We start from the raw sequence: 23131 nt of genomic DNA, 5'->3' as shown, positions 1-23131 counted from the left end.
CCAACACCAGCTGACACTCACCCTCTCCAAGCACTCACCCAAGTGTTTGCAAGAAAAGAGGAAGAAAACTCAAAGGGAGAAGCTTCAAGGCTTGAAGCCAAGGGAAGGAATGCAAGAGAACCAAGTTTCTGGTCAGCCTCCCTAAGCACTTCACGTAGGAATTCTGGTTTCTAGGGTTTTGTGCCCTTAATAAGCCTATATATAGTCACTTAACCAATTAACACACAGTATTAACTTTAATTTCTACGCTTAGTATTTTAATCCCAAACTCAGGATTCTGAAACTACTCATTTTTCTAAGAATTAACATATTTTTATTATATTTTTCTGAGCACCTTTCCGGTACGCGCTTTTGCCAAGCCGGTATCAGTTCAGACACCAATTCTCATTATTTTAACTTGAAACTCGTTTTCAAAGTCTTATATATTATTCCCATAATATATAATCACTTTTCATAATTTTCCGGAATACTTTTCCGGTACACATTTATACTGACTAGTAGAACCGGTATCTGCACTTTTCTTCCGAAAAGCGACTTTCAACATACTTACTCACTAATTATAATTATTAAATCCTCATAATAATTATTAGGTTCAATTATGGAATCATTTCCTAATTTCACATAAATAATTAATTAAATTCCTTAATTAACGGTGCAGGTTCTTACACAATTCATGATAGTATTAACCAAATCCAAGGGAATATTGATTTCTTCCAGAACTTTTTTAATAAAGCCCCACGAGATGCGGTCATAAGCCTTTTCCAAATCAATTTTTATAGCAAAGAAACCACGCTTACCTCTCATTCTCCTCATAGAGTGAATCATTTCTTGGGCAATGATGATGTTGTCCTGAATGTGTCTCTTTGGGACAAAACTGACCTGATGAGGGGAAATAATTTTATGCAGAAAAGGTTTCAGTTTGTTTACCAAAAGCTTGCTGATACCCTTGTATAGGACAGAACACAAGGCAATATGCCTAAATTGGGCCACTTTCTCAGGTTTTGCAACCTTGGGGATGAGGACCAACAAGGTTTTATTGATGGTATCCAAGCTGGCTGGGTTCTTCCAAAACTGATGAATAGAAGCCATGGTTTGACCACCAATAAGATCCCAGTTCCTTTGGTAAAAATAAGTAGGAAACCCTTCCGGACCAGGGGCTTTTAAGGCACCCATACTAAAGAAGGCCTTATAGATCTCAGCATTGGTAATATGGGCAGCCATAAACTGTAAATCCCATCTCTCCAGATTTGGCCATGTTTTCTTAGTTACGTGCCAAGGTCTGTCCAGGTTATCTTCAGTGAATAGGGATTTATAGAAGGAGAGCACAATGTTAATAATAGATATTTCATCCCTCAGCAAACTGCCAGCATCATCTCTCAACTCCAAAATCTTGTTTCTAGCCCTTTTCATGATGGTGGTGGTATGATAGAACTTCGTATTTCTATCCCCATCAGCTATCCACTTACACTTAGCCTTATGGAACCACAAGCTCTCTTCCTCTTCTAGAACAGCACTGATTTCATTTTGGAGGGCTTGGTCTAAAGCTAAGGCAACCTCACCATTAACCCTTTAGGACTCAGATTAAGCCTTCTGAAGCTTGTTGATGAGGTCCTCTTTTTTTGTTTGGATGTGGCCAAAAACATTTATATTCCAATCCTTGAGAGGAGCAACCAGATTGGTCAGGGCTGCAAAAATATTGGAGTTTATATTCCAGGTAGATTTGAGGAAAGGAATGAAATTAACATGGTCCTGCCAAGCAGCCAAAAATCTGAACGGCCTTTCCCTCCAATTAGACTCAGTAGGGTAGAGAGATAGAAGAATTGGGTTATGGTCAGAGTTCAATCTAGGAAGAGTACGAGCCTTGGCTTCTCCAAAGATGGTTCTCCACGAAGCATTAGCACACACTCTATCTAGCCTTTTAAAAACTCTCTCCAGGTGGAGGCATTTAGCACCTCTCCAAGTAAATTTAGAGCCTGCACAACCAATATCCATCAGATTGTAACCATCAAGAACTCCAACAAAGTTGAGACATCTGGACAGATTCACAGGAATACCCCCTTTTTTCTCCCTAGCATACATGATCTCATTGAAATCACCCATTACCATCCAGGGCTTAGATAAATTACTGCTTATTCTACGGAGGTCCTTCCAAAGGTCTTGTCTCACCTCTTCTCTGGGGCTGGCATAGACCACAGTTAGAACAAAATTCATACCATTGCTGTCAAAATAGTTAACATGGATAAGTTGATTAGACTTTTCAATGAGCTCAATTGAGAATTGATCTTTATTCCAAAGCAACCAAATACCCCCCATGTAACCAATAGCATCTTCAATCAAATAGGATTTGAATCCTAGCTGATTAATTCTACGCAAAGATATTGCACCACTGATTATGGGCTCAAGGATAGCAGCCAAACCTACTTTGTATTTTTTTGTGAAGTTCCTCAAGGTAGATTTAAAAGGCTTCTTAGCTGCTCCCCTGCAATTCCAGACTAAGCCATTCATTGATAAGGGTTAAGGTTTCCAGGGTTTAAGAGTACCTGGGAACTTAAAGCACTATCATTCTCTTTTTGTTCAATGATCATTCCATCCGTCTCCATGCATGTAGTTTTACATATACTAGACAGTTCAACTTTAGCATTCGGATCGAGTGGCTCATCCTCAGACTTTCCAGCTTCTGCAGCCTGCACCTGGCTAGAGATACCCTCTTCCATTGAAGAATAGGAACATTTAGGATTAGGAAAGAGCTCCTCCAGCACTTCATCAGTTTGCTTCAGCTCCATAGAGACATGGATTTTAGCAGGCAAGCAGGAAACCAGTTTATCCTTTCTAATACCAGCTACTGTCTTTGTCTCTGTGTTATCCCCTTTAGAGACAGGAGGGATGATAGGCTTCCAAGCATTCTTTCTATTGGATGAAAGATTGACAGCAGGGTCACCAGTAGAACCCACTTGATGAGGAATAGAAGAATGAGGGGGATGGTTGTTGGGTACCACCACCTTTGTTTTCAATCTTTGGTAATTGCTTTTTCCTGGCTTGTTTTCATTGGCCTTTGCTGAGAAAAACATTACTGGGTCTTTGGTAGTGGGTTGGTTAATCCCTTTTGAGGGACCAGGAGAGGTAGAATTAGGTGGGGTGGTTTGATGGAATTTACCAAAGGTTTTATTCTTCACTATTTTGGGAGGGGTAGAAGTGGCCTTGTTTGTCAAGTCAACACCAAAGCTCCTGTTGTCAGAATGGGTCTTTTGTTCCTTGGAAGCTTGGGTTTTTTTCTTCCTTTGAACAATCATCCAAGGGCCCACTCCGTGATTAGAAGACTGGTCATTAGATTGTTCTGAAGGTTTATCCACTGCAACATTATATCAACTGGGTTCTGGTTTTTAACTAGCTCAGTACATCCCTCAATGTTATGGCCATACCGACCACAATGGAGACAGATAAGGTACAGGCCCTCATATTCAATTTTTTTCATTTTTCCTTCTAGCTTGTACTCACCAATCAAAGGTTTGGATAGATCTAGGTCTAGACATACCCTAGCAAAGCGACCTTTATCTCCGGTAGAAGTTGTTCTATCGACTTTCAGCACCGTTCCCAACAGATTACCAAAAAAATTCAAATATTGAAATTCAAAAAATTCTAGTGGTATAAGGCGGATCCAAGCAGCCACTTTGTGTATATTGGCATGATCAGGGTCAAAACAGGGTTCCCACTTCCGAACAGCTAAATAATGACCAAATATTATCCACGGCCCACCAGTTATAGCAAGCGTAAGGTCTTCCACATTCGCAAATTTCACTGAGTAGAACTCATTTCCCAGGTCAGCAACAGTAATTGATCCCGACTTTGCCCAAAAAGATTCCAATTTTTTCTTCATAAAGCTTACCCCCACTTTTTTGCCGAGGAGTTTTACAATGAGGGCATTTTGCCAAGGTTTTCTCATCCTAGCCTTAGCTTCTTTGGTACATTTGATGTTGTAGCAGCCATCTTCCTCAACAACCATTTGGAACCCCCAATCCGTGACTTCACCTTCTATGGGATCTAAGGGAACACATATCTCCTCCCCTGACACCCCGTTTTCAGCTCCTATAATTTGGACCCAAGATTTTGCTTTCCCATTTGGCAGATCCTCTTTTGGGAAGCCTAGGGTCGCTCCACGGTTGGCACCCACTGAGGAGTACTCCTCACCATCTTTAGATCGCTTCACGCTTTTCCTAGAACCAGCAGATTCCTCATCAATATTACCTTTCATAGCTTCCATGAGAAAGACGAAACAAATGAAGAACAAACGAAGACAAAATGCAGCAGCCTGTGCCCTATCAGAGAGGAAGAAAAGTTCGCGTGGTTCCCCCTAACCCATCTTTTTACAGAAACTTTGAGTACCTATTTCCATTAGTTATTAGTATTGTTCTTTATATTTTGGCTTATCAAACCAGTTAAGTAGTTACAGCCCCACGGGTCCTATTTAAATAACAAGATTTGGGGGCAGGTGGGTTTTATCATGTTTGGTGAGGCATTAACAAAACCTAACCAATACGAAAGAACTAATTGATAGGCTTCAGGTAAAATGTACTACTAAATTTTTTATCTACACAACAAATTTTCATTTTCATAATTCATCATTGATTTAAGGGTGTAAATAGCTTAGGCTTTGACTTAAATAGGTCAGATCTGTATAAAAAATATTGAGTTTGGCCTGTTAGCCTGTGTAGTATGTAGGCCCCAAATTACAAGTCTGATCTGACCTATATTTAAAAAATAAAAGTCTTGACCTAGGTCTGTTAGCCTGTTTAAGCCTGTTAAACATTTAACAATTAAAAGAATAACTAAAATAATATTACTTTATTATTCAAAATTATTAAAATAATAATTTTATTTATTTTATTTAAAATAGATAATAAGATATATGCCGGTCTATAGGCTTATAGGCCCGACATGTATAAAAAAGCATATGCCCTGTTTTCTAAATAGGTTTCTTTAAAAGCCTATGCTTATTCTATTTTACTATTTGTAATAGGCCAAATCTGGCCTAATATAGACTAGGCCGGCCTAACCCATTTACACCCTTAATCGTTGTCAAGTAAAATTAAATGCATCTTAAATTCATTTGAATATATTACTAAAATGAATTACATTTTTGCGAACAAATGCCCTTTTAACAAGGAGGTGTTTGGAAGAGGAAAATTTTTTTAACTAAAAATCATAATTTATAGGAATATGATGAAAAATTGAGTTTTTTGAGAATGTTACCAAAAAGTTATTTGGTATGTCAAAATATTTTCAAAAATATTGGATTAATTTTCTTGATGTTATGTTCGATTATATTAAATTTTTTCTTCCAATGGGAATCATAGAATATCACCCAGTAGGTGGTATTTTTAGATGGTATTTTCAGAAAATTTTACATACAGAATAAAATTACGAGAAAATCAGATTTCCTAGAAATTTTCATAAGTCTCTTACCAAACGTGGATAAATAAGATTACCACCTTCAATTTCTTAGGAATCCTAAAAAAACCCTTCAACCAAACACCTCCTAATTAAGGAAACAAAAATATGTTATTTTAAAAATATTGACTATGTTGAGATCACATAAAAAATTTAATACTTTTTTTAATTATTAAAGTACTCTGAGGACACTTGTTAGGGAAATTTACAATTGTATTAAAGCTAAATTTTTGGTTAGGCATCACTTTCCGTAAATACTCAAATTAACACGTATTGTATGTACATAAATACATTTTTTTAAAAGATATATTCTTGAGTAAAAAAATTTTAATGTACTGTTGATGTAAAAACAATTATACTGTCATTTATTGAATACTATCATTAAATGATGCTATTATTAAATAATAGTATGGAATTTTTTTCGCGCACAATGCATATATATTGAATAAGATATGTACAAATTTACACATATTAATTGTTATTTTGAGTGTTTATATTAATTTCTTTTTGCATACATATAGAACTATAAGAGTCTGTTTAGAGCACCTGCTAAAGAATATAAGATAAGATAACTTATCATATCCTACTTTTATCTCTTATTTGGTGGGTCAATAGGATATGATTAGTTTATCATATTGTCTCATTTTATCCTATCTAATACATGATTTCTTATCCTACGGGGGAGCTGGGTTAGGATTCAACAGGATATGATACTAATATTGGATACTCAATATATCTCCACGCTACCCAATATATCCCCACACTATTCAATATATTTGTATTTATTGCATTATATTTTATTTTTTCTTTCTCCTTTCTCCTTCTACATAATCTTATCTGATTGTTTTTTTTTTTTTGAACATCATCTTATCTGATTGTTAATCAGGTGCTCATCAAACACAAGACATGATATAAACTTATCAGCCTCATATCATATCCTATCCTTATCAGTCCCATATCATATCTTACCCTTATTCTATCATGTCCACCAAATGAGCCTTAATATGCATCGTAATTGGTGTGATATATAAACCTAGTACATCTTAATCAAACAATTAATTGTTAATTTATAATCATGAATGATATGATTAACTTGATACACCATACATGACTTAAGCGTGTTTGATGTATTAAATTTGACCGTTCAGTACTCTAAGGAGAGGGTCAAATATGTACCCGAATGGTGTAATGGTTGTTGTAGTGGTACCCACAGCAATGCCTAGAACCAAGACTGTAAGAGGTGTTCCCAAGACTGCTGTGTGGATAAAAGGGGGTGGTGTTTTAATTAGTTATTAGATGCAATTATTATTTTTTCTTGTGCAATTAATTATATTTAGTTATTTGACATAATAACTATTCATTGATGAGTAGTGTTTAGTATTTTAATATGTAATTTAAAATAATTGATTTGTAATTAATATTTACGGCTTCTTTTAATTAGTGAATAGTTTTTATAATTTTTTAAATTAATTTTTTTGTATTATCCAAATATAGGCATGTGTAATTAATAATATATAGAGATTTTACATAATAATTAGGCGTAATATGTATGCTCGCGTGAAGCGGAGAAGATCCTCTTCACCCTGCATCAAATCCTCGACATTTGCAAAATGTTGATCCAACTATGATGTCTTAAGAGAACTCCCCCTCAAATCAGATGCATCAGGGTCCTCCTAAGAAGTTATGGAACCAAACGTGTCAAATCTCGTGTTTTGGACATGCCAGTCACAGGTACATCGTCTGTAGGAAGACCGATGATTATTACAATATCCTCGAGTGTCACAGTAACCTCTCCCAAAATCATATGAAATGTATGAGTATCTGATCTCCATCACTTAACTAGAGCTATGACTAATAAACTATCAATCTGCAAACAATAAAATATTAATCTATTAATTCATTTAAATAATTTGATAGTTTTTTTATATTAATTTTATATATATAGCATAAAAAATAACTCCATACGGCTCATATGAGCAACACCAAAAAAATAGGCACGGCGTAAATAAGGTACAATGGGCTTTGTAATAACATCCAACCCTGCCAACCATGCACATCTAACTGTGAGATACCTATAATTTGGTTCCTCCACCCAGGCAACCTCATAACAGTGTCTAGATTGCATTAATAATACAGAGTTGTCGTGAGGACCAAGATGAAGACGTCAATCAGATGAATCATCGCATGCCATCCCTAAATAATAATAATAATAATAATAATATAAATAATGTTATTAACACACTATAAAGTGATAACACACCAGAATTAATTTAAGAAATTATAATAACAATTCACTAATTAAAAGAAACCCCAAATATTAATCACAGATCAATTATTCTAAATCATATTATTAAAAATTAAGCACTACTAATCAATGACTAATTATTATGTCAAATATCTAAATATAATTAATTAAACATGCTTGTGTTAGAATGTATCTAAATATTATCCTAATATCTAATTATCTAAATATTATGTAATTATCTATTTACACATGTCATATATTTATTTATTATCTAATTATCTAAATATCCAACTATCTAATTAGATAATTATCTAATTAGATAATTTTCTAAATATTATTTAAATTATCTACTTACACATGTCAAATATCTAATTATTATTTAAATCTCTAAACACTACACATGCTTGGTTGTAATAAATGTAAATATTATCTAATTATCTAATTATCTAATTGTTATGTAATTATCTAAATATTATCTAATTATGTAATTACACATGTCAAATATCTAATTGTTATCTAAATATCTAGATATTACACATGCTTGTGTTAGAATATATCTAAATATTATATAAATATCTAATTATTCTCTAATTCTCTAATTATTATGTAATTATCTAATTATTATGTAGTTATCTAAATATTCTTTAATTATCTATTTAAAAAATTATTTTCTCTCTCTAAAATTGTGTATTTCACATTCTAACTAAATTAAAATATTTAAAAAAATTATTTCATGACTCAATTATTTAACATGTAGAGCTCTATAATTGTATTATCTTTAAACATGTCTGAAGCGCAATCTAAGGTGTTCAACTTTTTTTTAGTACATAAATAAAAGTTTAAACAAGAATAATGCTATTATTCATTTTTTTAGTAAATTATAGCTATTATTCTATTAATACACAAATAAACTAAAAAAATAGGTTTAAACAGTCTTGGTACCTACTTAGTACTTACCGGTCAAGGTTTTCAATAAAGCTACCTACTCAAGGTTTTTTTAAAAATGTACCTACTGACAAAGTTTTATTTCAAATGATAATTGATTACCTACTTATCTCTCAGTATCAAATTTGTTGTTGTGAATTTTTTTTTTCGAAGATGCTACTGCTACCAAAAATGTATTGAAGAAACACAAACGTTCCCGAATGTACTGAAGAAACACAACCTGCATAATAAGACATATCATTATTATGGAAGCTTTAACGTTGATTAACAAAGCAAAGAAATTTCGAAGACTCTTACTGCTAACCTCAGTGTTTTGTTTGGGGTAACGATTTGCAGTGAAGAGATAAGATGGGAAACGTTGCGGTGAAAAAGAACGAGGAAATGACCAAAAAACAAAAAACAAAAAAGAAAAAAGGTGTGTTCCGCCATGGTGGGGGCGGCACTCAAATTTGCTGGCCCCACATGAATTCAAACTAGGATAATATTACATAACACAAGTAATTTTTCTACACAAACATAAAAATAAGCCCATTAATAAAAACTGGGAATCGAATATCAAATAAGAAAATTAAAGGGTCAATAATACTCATTTTGTCAAAGAGCTAACACTTTATAAAATGTTGGAAGCAAGATGCCCGTTTAATGATTAAAGAGGAGGTATATATATATATATATATATATATATATATATATATATATATATATATATATATACACGGAAAACAGTTTCTCCTTTATCAGGAGAGTTATTTTCTCATGTCACTGAGAGTTCGTTTTGCGTGTAATATTATATATATATATATATATATATATACGGAAAACAGTTTCTCCTTTAACAGGAGAGTTATTTTCTCATGTCACTGAGAGTTCGTTTTGCGTGTAATATTATATATATATATATACGGAAAACAGTTTCTCCTTTAACAGGAGAGTTATTTTCTCATGTCACTGAGAGTTCGTTTTGCATGCAATATTTTTTTATTTTTTGTTTATGGTGGGACCCATTAAAATTATGTGTGTGTAGGAGATTTTTTAACCTCATGTTAAATGAGATATGTAAAGCCCATATAGGGAATTAATTTTCTCATTTTACATGAGAAAATTTTCTCATGCTACACTCACAATACATGAGTGGGGTCCACAAAAAGGTGAGAAGACAAAAAAGTCAAGATGAGACCCACTCATATATTATGAGTATAGCATGAGAAAATTTTCTCATGTAAAATGAAAAAACTATTTCTGATACTCTAATCATGAAAGAGCCATAACTTTTTTACCCAATGAACCCCGCTGCAATGCATGAGGCAAAGGCATCTCCCAGACGTGAAATGAGAGGTGGGCTGCGAAGGGTATAAGACATCTTTTGTTGTGATGGTCTAAATGTCTAATTCTGAAAAGGCAGGGAGTGACCTTTTAAATGGGCCTATAAAAGCAAACAAATAGAAACAACGAAAACAAGCCGAAGAATTGAGAATTTTTTCGCGTATTTCACTGTTCTAGCTATATTATAGGATCGATTGATAACTTTAAATTTGCCATTCATGAAAATAACTTTTTCTGTGTTTTTATTATTTTGAGAATATAAAATTAAAATCAGACCAAAAATATCTTAGCAATGTTCTCTAATTGCTGTTCTAAAACCTAGAAATCAAATGCTATTCTCAGAGTTATTTTTACAAAACACTCATTATCAAACATTTTTTTTTTTTTTTGTAAATTAACAAGTTATTTTATGAAACAGAAAACAGGCCCAAAATTTTCACCGCATGGAGCGCTAAAGCATAAATAACCCAACAACTTGTTTTATAGCAAGATTTTTTTTGTTTAAAGACTATCAGGGCACCCTTCCCATGGTTATGAATTTGGGCTGGCCTGGTGTGGGTTAAGCTAAATAAAAGTTGATCCATATTCAGATCCGTTCATTTGTATTTAAATATTCAAACATTTTAAATAAACTTAAAAATAAAAAAAAAATTAGTAATTATAATAATTTAAACTTACTAGTTGGGATGGATTAAATGAGGTCAACATCATTTTTTTTTTTACTTTTGTTAAATTTAACTTAGAGAAAAAGAAGAATAATGTTGTAAGAAAATGTTAGGTTATATTATAGAGATAGAAATGTGGAGGACCCACACTTATTTTCAAAAATAAAAAAATAAAAGTCTGACAGTCTCTATTTCTATAACATAACCTAAACACTTTCTTACAACATTATACTTTTATTTCCCTCTAACTTATATACTTACATACTTTATCCAAATAACCTCTCAATAATCTCAACCCCAGTTAAGTTTAAGGGAGCGTTTGGTTGATGGAATTTGTTGAAATAGATGGGTAAATTAGAAGTGAGATTGTTGGACAACCATGTTTGGTTGAACAGGTTTCATACTTGGCTACATAAATCATTTCCCTAGATCTTCATATTTGCAAGTCTATCTGTAACCAAAAACCCACCCAAATAATCTCACTTCTTATGTGGGTTTGCGACTTATCTAGATATCTTCATCATTGTCCAAGTTGCAGATGACCAGCGTACCCCTTAACATTTCGTTTCTTGAAGATATGCTGTTATATTCTTCGTTTCTTGAAGATACTGGCAACTTACACTTTTTTAGTGGGACATGACAACCTGTTTACGGATAAAGCATAGAATGCCTGATTCAAAATATTTTGAAAACAAGGTTATTTTTGTAATATAAACTTTCTTTCCTATCTATATTTTACTTACATCCAAACATAGATTTTATAATTGTTACCTAATTTACCTAGTAAAATATTTTTCAACCAAACAACTTTTTTTAACATTTTCCTACCAAACTCACTTTCCACCATTTCACGATGAACCATAATTTGGATAACTTGTACACTTGTCGATGTGGGTTGAGTTGTTTGTGGACCAAATCGCCGGTTCTTGCCGACAAGCCTGATGCTTTGTTGTTTGAAACATCTACGCCTCCGAATCAGGTAGGTTTCTGGTTGAAAAGTTTCACTAGTTTCATTAGATTAGGTGGAAATCTAAATTTGAATGCTAGTTTTCTTCACAAACTACATTTTGAAATGCTTGATTTGGCAATGATGCTGGGCTTTTTGGAGTTGAAAGGTTTGTCTAGAAATTTGAAATTTACTGTGTTTGGAAAGGACATGAATGATTGAATGGTGTCTCTGCTGTGGCAGGGTTGTCAAGGACCTTGACTCAAGGTGATCTACCCTACCATTACCTAGAGTTCAATTAATGGTCCTTGTTTTGTAATTATCTCTTTTGAGTTTGAAAAAATTTTATTTGTTGTTTCAGTTTTCATGGCTGAATCAACAGATGGTGAGAATTTCCCAAGTTTTATCTTTTTGTAATTTGTTTGAGCATCAGTCATCTTAAATTGATGTAAGACTTGAAATTGGAGTAGATCTGGGTCATTGGCAAGTCGCATTGCTAGCTAAGAAGTATATGTTCATAACTGAACTAGCTGGTATTGTGTGTCACTCTTTTGTAAAAACTAAATTTGTCTTCTGATTTATAAATATTTATAAGAGGACGTGATGAACAAAGGTTCATTCTTATGAATAGGAGGAAATTTATTATTGTACAACTACAGCTAGTTACGATGTGAAATATAATGCATTGGTGGTACTTTTGGTGTACAAGGAGTGGTAGTAGTGGGAAGCTGCTGGTGGTAATGATAAGGAGAATTATCCTTTTCAGCAGATACTGAGAACCCAAGTCTATAATTTTTTTCTTCTGCTGTTGTAACCTGTGGTCAATATATAGAAGGAGATAACATTGTTGTTTGGAACTGTTGAAGTTTTAGGTTTTTAAGTAGAGGAGGAGAAAAAAAGAGAATAAAAGGGACTATGAATAAAATTTGGTTATTTATATTGATGATTTGATGTGATGTGATACAAAAGACAAAACACTAATCTCTATGCATACTAATAGTAGAGTCTTAATTTCAATTAAGGAAACAAATCATGAAATATAGAAACACTACTAAGAGATCATCTAAGATGTTTTAAAAGTATTCTAAAATTCAATAATGATATTATGAGATATTTTTAGATATTCTAACATGAACGTTCTTCCCTTTCTCATGCTTTGATAGCTTGAGGGACAGATAAGTTACTATGCATTCTGTTATCAGCTCATCGAGGTGGTGTTATCTGGAATTATGAGATCTTTTTTGTGGGAAGATTAGGTTAATGGATCTTGCATATGAAATTTTTAATAAAGCATCCAAAACTGTGCTTAAGTGCTCTTTATTGGACTTCCAATAAGCTAGCATTAGCATGTATGGATATCTGCTACAATGGTTTCATGGCAAGGATTATTTGCTAGAATAGGATGGGTAGGTAGCACTTCTTCATCATGATTTATCGTAGTAATTCTAAAAAGTTTTGCTGGCTATTTTGTGGAGTGCATTTTATTTAGGAATGCTGGGTAGATGTAAAAACAGAAAAGAATAGCAAAAGAGTCCTTTTTTATTTCAGAGATTCTTAAACAAAAGGGCTGCATTTTTCATTTTTGTTCCTTCATGTTTATACCTCTACCATTGTACCATTCAGTTGTGATTGGGTCTGTTTTTCTTCCATTTAGTTAAACTATGTGCCTGTGGCTGTAATTCTATTTTTCTGTTGTCAGGGATCAGATTTAAAAAAGTCAACAACTAAGATGCCTTTTCGGTTCAGTTGTCTTCAATTCTTCTAATTCACAGAATAAATATAAGTAATCATAATAAATATGAAACAAGACAAAGTTTATGTGGTAGTATAAATGTGGTATATATCTGCACTTCCTTATATGGCTCAAGACATTTATTAGTTTGAGCCTTCAGGGTGTTTAAACGTGGTTAGTAACATGCTTACAATATCCACCACTGATACTGAGTTAATTAGCTTGATACAATTATTTCTCTCATCTTCATTTTTCTTCTTTATTAATGATAAGGGCATTTTTGTAGAAGAGATTTACAAGCACTTCCTATTTTAAGTTGTTCAAAATCCCACTGTCTCCTTAAATTTGTACTCAAGATGCTTTTATTGTCTATTCTTCATGCATGGTTGTCTTGCAGAATGCATGTTAGACTTTCAAAAATATTTGGTTGATAATATATGCAGCGGTATTGTATTTGGCCTACTTTGTTATGGCTTTTTATTTATTTTTTTATTTTTTCAGAGACACAAGGGAGAACCGCTTCGTGTATACATGGATCTCGAAGCTGGCCGAAAGAGATCAGGACGAAAGGATATATATATTAGTTATCATGCTGAAGATGATGTACAGTCAACATATGCTGGTACTCTATTTCACAACAGTCGTAACTATTACATCTCCAACAAGAAAAACAACGTAAGTAGTTTACTGAGAAGATAATTAAATGACAGATTAAGAAAGAGGGACTCATTGTAACCTAACCCAATTTATCATTTGTAGGAGAAACTTGTTTATTGGTTTTCATCACGATGTCTTTCTCAAATGGTCATACTTGCAAAGAAGTTCCTTGGCTTGGTGCCGCATCATTCATTTGGCAAGTGCCTAAATAATGTTGGTGGATCAAACGTGGCTCTTTCTTTCTATCCAGAATGTGCATATGATGCCAACGTTGAACCGAAATGGTGGGATCATATCCATTTTGCCATGTCTCACTACAAGTTTGTTCTTGCAATTGAGAACACTTTTACTGAAAGTTACGTGACAGAGAAGTTATTTTATGCCTTGGACTCCGGTGCAGTTCCCATCTATTTTGGTGCACCAAACGTCATGGATTTTGTTCCTCCATATTCAATCATAGATGGTAGAAAATTCAGGTCGTTGAAAGAATTGGCTACATACGTGAAGGCCGTAGCTAATGATCCAGTAGCCTATGCAGAATACCATGCATGGAGAAGGTGCGGTGTATTGGGTAACTATGGAAAAACCCGAGCAATGAGCCTTGACACATTGCCATGTCGGTTATGTGAGGCTGTTAGCAGAAAAGGTGGTAGAAATGCAAGAAGCTAGGTTGCAACTTGTATAGGTGCACACTTGCTTCACTTATCTAAGGCATTTATTTTATTTATTTTAGGCATTTATTTTATTTATTCTGCGTTTAGATTTCAGTTATGATCACAACTTTTTTTATTATGTTTTATTATTGTTTTAAATGCTTACGTAATAAAAAGAAAAAAGTTTACTCGCATTTTTAAATGAATTACTGTGATTGTAACTGTGCTTAAAATCATAATCAATGTTAACAACACCAGTACGTAACGGGCTGTTACAGCCGTCACCACCATCGCCATCGCTACGCACTGCCACCACCACCATCGTCACTACTATCACCACCACGACGCCACCACTACTATCACCACCAATGTCACCAACCACTACTTCCACTGCCGCAGCCACTGCCGCCGCCGCCACCACCATCGTCACAGCCACCACCGTCACCACCACCACCATCGCCACCATTACACCACCCCCGCCACTACCATCACCACGCCACCACCACCACCATTGTCATATACCACCACCTCACCGTCGCAGCCACTGCCACCACCACCACCATGATGCCATCACAACCACCACCACCATGCCACCGCTACCATTGTCTCCGCCACCAACCATTATCGCAGCCACTTCCGTTGTAACACCCCGTATATATACGGTAATATTATAATACTATCGTATTAAGCTGCGCTTAATTAAAAATGCGGAATATCTTTTTCTTTTCAATTATGATGTCATTAATCATTACCAACTTGATTACTTAACCATTTTCAAAACATCGCCTGTATGTACATTGCAATAAACAGCTAACTGAAATACCTCATTAGTTAAATAACATAAGTATGAGTCTCTAGTCACGGAACTACAATACGTACACCGGACCATCTAAAAGTTTACACAACTTAACTAAAAGTACTAACCCCAAAATGGCATGGGCAAACCCCATGCTCACCCAAACAAGGCAACAAAGCCCAACATCAGTCCCAACAACAGCAACATGAGCATATAAGTGCAGAAAACATAAACAGCATCCAAATCCAGCATTCATACAGGTCAGCATAACTAACAACAATATCATCAACTAAGCTCTGGCCTCCTGCCGCCAGAGGCATTAGTCCCCATACTACCTGAACCTGAAATAAGCATTCCCCAAACGTGGGGTGAGATCTCTAAACAAGAAATCTCAGTAAGGCAAGGGGTCCTCAAGGATCTTCCACCCCAAGCTCACTTACATGTGCAATATAAGTTCAAAAGCAGTTTATCATCATCAGTTCTAAAATAGTGCAATGTAGCAGATAATCATGTCATGTGTGTCAATTCTATTCTACTGGCCAGAGAAATGCAGGATTTATATACGCCAAATACCCACACATAGTGCAAGACGCCACTTGCATCCACCCCGGATCACCGTCTTGTATGACGCCACATACTCAGGCTTACCGTCAAGATCGAACAACACATGCATATTAAAAGCCATTACACATAAAGCTCAACAGCATTTCAAATATTCAAAGCATGTAACACAGCATGCATATAACCATACTCCAATGGGACATGGTGGAACCACAACATGGCTAAACCGAGGACACGAAAGCTTACCTCTTAAGCAATCAATCCAAGTCAAGTCCACCCAAGCTCAATGTCCAAACACAGCAGATCACAATCTAATATGGACCAATAAAATAAACATGCACTACAAGCATACATCATAAAGACAACGCCTCTCTTTACGTTTTACGTCTTAAGGCTTCACACAAAGCCATAAGCAATTAATCACTTGATTCAGACTAGTCCAATAATACAGAAGTTCAACTTCCTCGATCTAGGGTCCACAGACCCCAAAACATCAGTTCTGGTTGAACAGTAAGCTAATGTTCCTCGCAAACCCAGAATATCCGGATATATGTCGGGGGCATATCCAGATATTAATATCCGGATATCTCACTCGCAATATCCGGATATCCAGATATCCATATTCGGATATTTATCGACCAAATATCCGGATATTTCGCGACAGAATGCAGTTTCTGCATTTCGCGAAGATATCCAACAAAGGTCCAACTTTTACCAATTAAATGCGTTCAAGACTCCATTTTTAGGTCTATACAGGTTCATACACATGTTAGTTACTTGCTTAACCCATTAACATGCAAAGACATCACCTTTAAACCATTAAAACTCATGATCAAGGTTAGGTAACTCACCCCAAAGCTTAAAACAGAGAAAGGAGTGCTCTTGGAGCTCACCAACAGCTCCCCAAGACTGACTATACACAGAGCACGAAAAGACACCTCCAAGGTTGGTTCTTTCTCACCAAAGGTCACCACTTGGACCTCAAAATGCCTTGACCAAGGCTCACAACACTCAAACTTCAAACTCAGTCATTGACCCAAACACACAGATGCCAAAGACAGCAAAAGGAACACCCTTCCACCCTCACAAGGATCACACAAACAATGCACAACTGTTTAGATGAAGGAACTAGCATCAAAGGTGATTACTTTGGCTCCAAAGAGGTGAAGGAAGGCACAAGCACCAAGCACCAGCTGACCAACCCCTCAAGAGTCACGTAGGATAATGTATGGCCTAGGGTTTAGTGTCCAACTATTGTATTTATAGTCACTTAACCACTAAACACACAGTATTATCTTTAATTGCTACGCTTATCATTTTAATCCCAAACTTTGGATTCTTAACCTACTCAATTTTACAAGAATTATCATATTTTTATTTTATTTTTTGGAGCACCTTTCTGGTATGCGCTTTTCATAGCCAGTATCAGTTTCTGGCACCAGTTCTCATTATTTTAACTTGAAACTCATTTTACAAGTCCTACATATTATTCTAGTAATTATCATGTACTTTTTATAATTTTCCGGGATACTTTTTCGGTACGCATTTATACCGACTAGCAGAACCGTTATCTGCACTTTTCGTCAGAAAAGCGACTTTCAGCATTATTACTCACTTACTATAATTATTAGAGCCTCAAAATAATTATTAGGGTCAATTATGGAATTATCTCATTAAACTTATAATTAACTGATTAATTTCCTTAATTAACGGTGCAGGTTCTTACATTCACCCCACCTTTTTAGGATTTTGTCCTCAAAATCAGAAACATACATGTCTCGAAGCGCTAGGTACTATCGGAGAAGCTCTCCTTCTCGCTCCCAGAATTACCCTTGGGGATTCTTCCCGTTCATTGTATTATGACCATCAAAATGGTCTTGCTCCTCAGCTTCATCTCGCCACGATCGAGAAATCTTGAGTGGTCCGACGGGAGTTTTCAAGTCCTCCCGAACCTCCACAACATCCGGGTGCCCCAAGTGCAAAGGATCCGCTACAAACTTGCGAAGTTGAGACACATAAAACACGTCGTGGGTGTTGGTCAAGTTCAGAGACAACACAAACCGGTAGGCAACAGGTCCTACTTTACCACGTAACTGGTATGGCCTAACGAATCGCGGGCTCAGTTTCCTCACTCTGAGTGCCCGAACAACACCGGTGACAATGAAAGTCTCACAAACACGTGCTCACCCTTACTGAACTCCAGTGGACGATGCTTAACATCAAAGCAACTCTTCTGGCGATTCTGCGCCTACTTTAGCTTTTCTCTGATCATCTGGATCTGCTGGGTGGTAAATTGGACAAGGTTCAAGCCAAACAACTCTTCATCTCCAACCTCAGACCAACGGGTAGGAGTTCTACACCTCCTACCAAACAGCGTCTCGCAGGGTTCTATGCCCAGGCTAGCAAGGAAAAACACAATTTCACAAAACTCAACCGATGCCAGGTACCTATCCCATGCTGAGCCCTACCCCAAAATGCAAACTCTCAGCATGTCCTCCAAGATCTGGATGGTCCGCTCAGTCTGTCCGACAGTCTGAGGGTGATAGGTTGTACTCAGTCTCTACTGAGTTCCAAAAGCTCTCTGCAGTGCCTCCCAGAACCGAGATGTGAACTTCGGGTCCCTATCGTAGAAGATACTCTCGGGCACCCCGTAAAGCCTCACGATCTCGCGAACACACAGTTAGGCCAACTGCTCTGAAGAAAAGCTCACATTTACCAGAAGAAAGTGGGCAGACTTAGACAATATGTCAACGATGACCCAAAAGAGTCACAGCCAGCCCGAGTCTTAGGAAAACCCACAACGAAGTCCATGGCAATGCTCTCCCATTTTCATTCCGAAATCTCAAGAAGTTGAAGTTTACCAGACGACTTCTGGTGTTCAATCTTCACCTTCTGGCAGATCAAACACTTGGACACATACATAGCTATGTCCTTCTTCATTCCTGGCCACCAGAAATTCCTCTTCAGGTCTTGGTACATCTTTGTAGCACTAGGGTGAACAGTAAATTGTCCCTTATGGGCCTCCGCCAAAACCTCTTTGGTCAAAGGACCTCGAGGAATCACAACACGCTTCTGAAACAACAGAAGTTCATCCTCATTCCAAGGTACGCCGTCTTGGTTCTTCACGTAGTCCAGGCACTTTCTCTGCACTTGTGCCTCTTGGATCTTCTCCATGAGCTCATTCATGACTCTCACAGTCTCCATCTCGAGAAGTGCACCCCCAACAAGGAGGTCATCGACAAAACTCGAAGTTTCACAATGACATCAAAAACGTCATTCAATTCTCTGGGATCACCAGTCACTCTCTCAAAAGAGGTGACCTAACCCCAAAGCTCAAAAATCCACACAAAACTCGAGTGAGTTTGGTCCTATTCCATGACTCTAACATCGACTAGTCTTACAATTTGATAAATCATTATTTTCAAAGTAACTTCATATTCATGTTCATTGTACGAAATCATAATCATGTTCATTTCAACCAACATATGTCATTTAGCATATTCATTCGCATAATAACATACCTTAGTTAACGTACACCTGCAAAATTTTCAATCTTAGTAACATAATAGTTCGAATACTATAAACACAATATACCTCAATCTCCATGGCATCTGCAAGATCGAAACTCAATGAAAGGTGAAATGACTTTGATACATTACAACAATCTATCATACTCATTTCATGCTTAACACTACCCATGGTGTTAACATGCCAACTACTTATGAAGCATATCAATAATCAACATAAGAACCTAGAGTCATGGCGACCACTCAACCTTCAAGCTAATTGTACATGCACTGCCTAGCATATACAAGAACGCGCGTGGCCTTGCCACAAATTCCAAGTGTTAATCACTCAGTTTCCTGAAGAGAATTTCACATCCTCCAACAGAGCACCATCACGCTTAAGTAATGGCGTAAGGCATCTTACCTCAAAACATGACCGGTGCTTCCCATGGAGACACGCTCAGTCAAAAGAAGTCTTTTGCCGAAAGACCCTCAGAACGCTACTTCAACTCAGCCAACTCTGGTGGCAACATCCGACATGGATCTAATGAAATCGGCCCCACACCAGGCAACAAATCAATGGAGAACTCTATCTCCCGCTGTGGCGGAAACTCAGGAATCTCCTCAGGAAACTCCTCGAGGAACTCCCCCACCACAGGGATGCCAGTGATATCCTCCTGTGTCCCACTCACCAAACCTCCCAACATGACATAACCAAATGCCCCTGCTCTCAAGGCCTTCCTAGCCTGCAGCAATGAAATATATGGCGAGAAACTAGCTGTGGAATCACACAGAGACATCACCACGCGCTTTGCTCAGCAATCAATCAGTGCACAGTTTCTAGACAACCAATCCATGCCCAGAATAATCTCCAAGTTGGCCATCGGCAATCCTATCAGATCCACCGAGAACTCACAGCCGTCCCACTGAAACGCTACATCGCGATGTATAGTGGTAGAATCACAAATTTCTCCGGTGGCGGTAGTCACCCGCAACGGTGGAGAAAGCACAGACATGAGCAACTCAAGCCCCAAAGCAATCGGGGTAGCAACAAACAAATGCGTAGCCCCGGAATCAAACAATGCATCAATAGCAAAACCACTAATAGACACAGTACCTCTAAGAAGGTTCGGAGCGCGGTCTGATTGCTGCCTATCCAAGGTGTACACACACCCAACATAAGGTGGCACCGCAGATGCCGAAGTAGAAGCCATCAGGACCATTTGCAAAGGAACTTCCTGAACAGCTGCAGCTCTCGCCGTCGACGACGGACAGTCTCTAGAAAAGTGTCCCTCCTGGCCACAGCGAAAGCAGATCAACTGACCGGTAGCACAACGTCCCACATGCTCCTTTCCGCACCTTGCACATCTCGGAGTGGAAGGAGGCCTAGCAAAGCTCCCCTGCTGTGAAGCAGTCCTCTTGAATTGACCAAGCGCCTGCCTAGTCGCCAGTTGTTTACCTTTGCCCTTCCTAACAAACTTCTTGTCCTTCCAGGAAGTGGAACCACCTGTTCCCTAGTTCTCATCAGCCTTGGCCCTCTTGGCCTTGCTCGAAAAGCAGACATCCTCAATGTCCTTACACTGCTGAACTAGTGTACCAAAATCCCTCGAAGCAGCTCCAACAATATGCTCTGCAATCATCTCACTAAGTCCTCTGCGGAACTTAGCAGCCAAAAACATCGGAGTAGGCACCACCATCCGAAAGTGTGCGAACTTCACAAGTTCATTGAACTTGGCCAAGTACTCGTCAACAGACATTGAGCCCCGAACCAATCTATCAAATTCCCCTTGCTTCCTCTCCTGCGCGTCATAAGGGAAATACTTTCCCAAACAGCAGTCCTCAAAGAATGGCCAAGTCTTAATTAAAAATGCGGAATATCTTTTTCTTTTCAATTATGATGTCATTAATCATTACCAACTTGATTACTTAACCATTTTCAAAACATCGCCTGTATGTACATTGCAATAAACAGCTAACTGAAATACCTCATTAATTAAATAACATAAGTATGAGTCTCTAGTCACCGAACTACAATACGTAGACCGGACCATCTAACAGTTTATACAACTCAACTAAAAGTACTAAACACAAAGTGGCATGGACAAACCTCATGCTCACCCAAACAAGGCAACAAAGCCCAACATCAGTCTCAACAACAGCAACATGAGCATATAAGTGCAGAAAACATAAACAACATCCCAATCCAGCATTCATACAGGTCAGCATAACTAACAGCAATATCATCAACTAAGCTCTGGCCTCCTGCCGCCAGAGGCATCAGTCACCATACTACCTGAACCTGAAATAAGCATTCCCCAAACGTGGGGTGAGATCTCTAAACAAGAGATATCAGTAAGGCAAGGGTTCCTCAAGGATCTTCCACCCCAAGCTCACTTACATGTGCAATATAAGTTCAAAAGCAGTTTATCATCATCAGTTCTAAAATAGTGCAATGCAGCAGATAATCATGTCATGTGTGTCAATTCTATTCTACTGGCCAGAGAAATACAGGATTTATATACGCCAAATACCCACACATAGTGCAAGACGCCACTTGCATCCACCTCGGATCACCGTCTTGTATGACGCCACATACTCAGGCTTACCGTCAAGATCGAACAACACATGCATATTAAAAGCCATTACACATAAAGCTCAACAGCATTTCAAATATTCAAAGCATGTAACACAGCATGCATATAACCACCCCTATGGGACATGGAGGAACCACAACATGGCTAAACCGAGGACACGAAAGCTTACCTCTTAAGTAATCAATTCAAGTCAAGTCCACCCAAGCTCAATGTCCAACACAGCAGATCACAATCTGATATGGACCAATAATAAATCAATAGACATGCACTACAAGCATACATCATAAAGACAACGCCTCTCTTTATGTTTTACGTCTTAAGGCTTCACACAAAGCCATAAGCCCTTAATCACTTGATTCAGACTAGTCCAATTAATACAGAAGTTCAACTTCCTCGATCTAGGGTCCACAGACCCCCAAACATCAGTTCTGGTTGAACATTAAGCTACTGTTCCTCGCAAACCCATAATATCCGGATATATGTCGGGGGCATATCCGGATATCAATTTCCGGATATCAATATCCAGATATCTCACTGGCAATATCCAGATATCCAGATATCCATATCCGGATATTTATCGACCAAATATCTAGATATTTCGTGACAGAATGCAGTTTCTGCATTTCGCGAAGATATCCAACAAAGGTCCAACTTTTACCAATTTAATGCATTCAAGACTCCATTTTTAGGTCTATACAGGTTCATACACATGTTAGTTACTTGCTTAACCCATTAACATGCAAAAACATCACTTTTAAACCATTAAAACTCATGATCAAGGTTAGGTAACTCACCCAAAGCTTAAAACAGAGAAAGGAGTGCTCTTGGAGCTCACCAACAACTCCCCAAGACTGACTATACACAGAGCACGAAAAGACACCTCCAAGGTTGGTTCTTTCTCACCAAAGGTCACCACTTGGACCTTAAAATGCCTTGACCAAGGCTCACAACACTCAAACTTCAAACTCAGCCCTTGACCCAAACACACTGTAACGCCTGACAACTTGCAAGAATCAATGACTGTCCCCACACACTAACACGAGACTTTTCAGTGTTCTTTGTC

The 23131-nt window shown here is 37.1% G+C and overlaps 3 protein-coding genes across 4 annotated transcripts; 1 reads left to right on the top strand and 2 right to left on the bottom strand.

The window, feature by feature from the left end:
• Window positions 1-1581: 1581 nt before the first annotated feature.
• LOC133289777 (uncharacterized) lies at window positions 1582-2505 on the bottom strand. Its single transcript, XM_061487775.1, has one exon. It carries the CDS (start codon window positions 2503-2505, stop codon window positions 1582-1584), a length of 924 nt encoding a protein of 307 aa, XP_061343759.1.
• A 781-nt stretch (window positions 2506-3286) lies between these two features.
• LOC133289776 (uncharacterized) lies at window positions 3287-4258 on the bottom strand. Its single transcript, XM_061487774.1, has one exon. It carries the CDS (start codon window positions 4256-4258, stop codon window positions 3287-3289), a length of 972 nt encoding a protein of 323 aa, XP_061343758.1.
• A 7103-nt stretch (window positions 4259-11361) lies between these two features.
• On the top strand, window positions 11362-14730 carry LOC133289782 (alpha-(1,4)-fucosyltransferase-like). 2 transcript variants are annotated; one of them, XM_061487780.1, is made up of 3 exons: window positions 11362-11602; window positions 13803-13976; window positions 14061-14730. In XM_061487780.1, the coding sequence occupies exons 1-3, from the start codon at window positions 11477-11479 to the stop codon at window positions 14625-14627; spliced, it is 867 nt and encodes a 288-aa protein (XP_061343764.1). In that variant the 5' UTR covers window positions 11362-11476; the 3' UTR covers window positions 14628-14730. The 2 variants fall into 2 exon arrangements, with proteins under 2 accessions (XP_061343764.1, XP_061343765.1); XM_061487781.1 differs by lacking the exon at window positions 11362-11602 and adding an exon at window positions 11780-11836.
• The last annotated feature ends 8401 nt before the right edge of the window (window positions 14731-23131 follow it).

Source organism: Gastrolobium bilobum, unplaced genomic scaffold (assembly GCF_033153095.1).
Source record: "Gastrolobium bilobum isolate Gb01-03AN ecotype WA unplaced genomic scaffold, APGP_CSIRO_Gbil_v1 utg72793, whole genome shotgun sequence".
Lineage (NCBI taxonomy): Eukaryota > Viridiplantae > Streptophyta > Magnoliopsida > Fabales > Fabaceae > Gastrolobium > Gastrolobium bilobum.
Note: the sequence above shows the minus strand (reverse complement) of the source record. Positions and strands in the feature narration are given on the sequence as shown.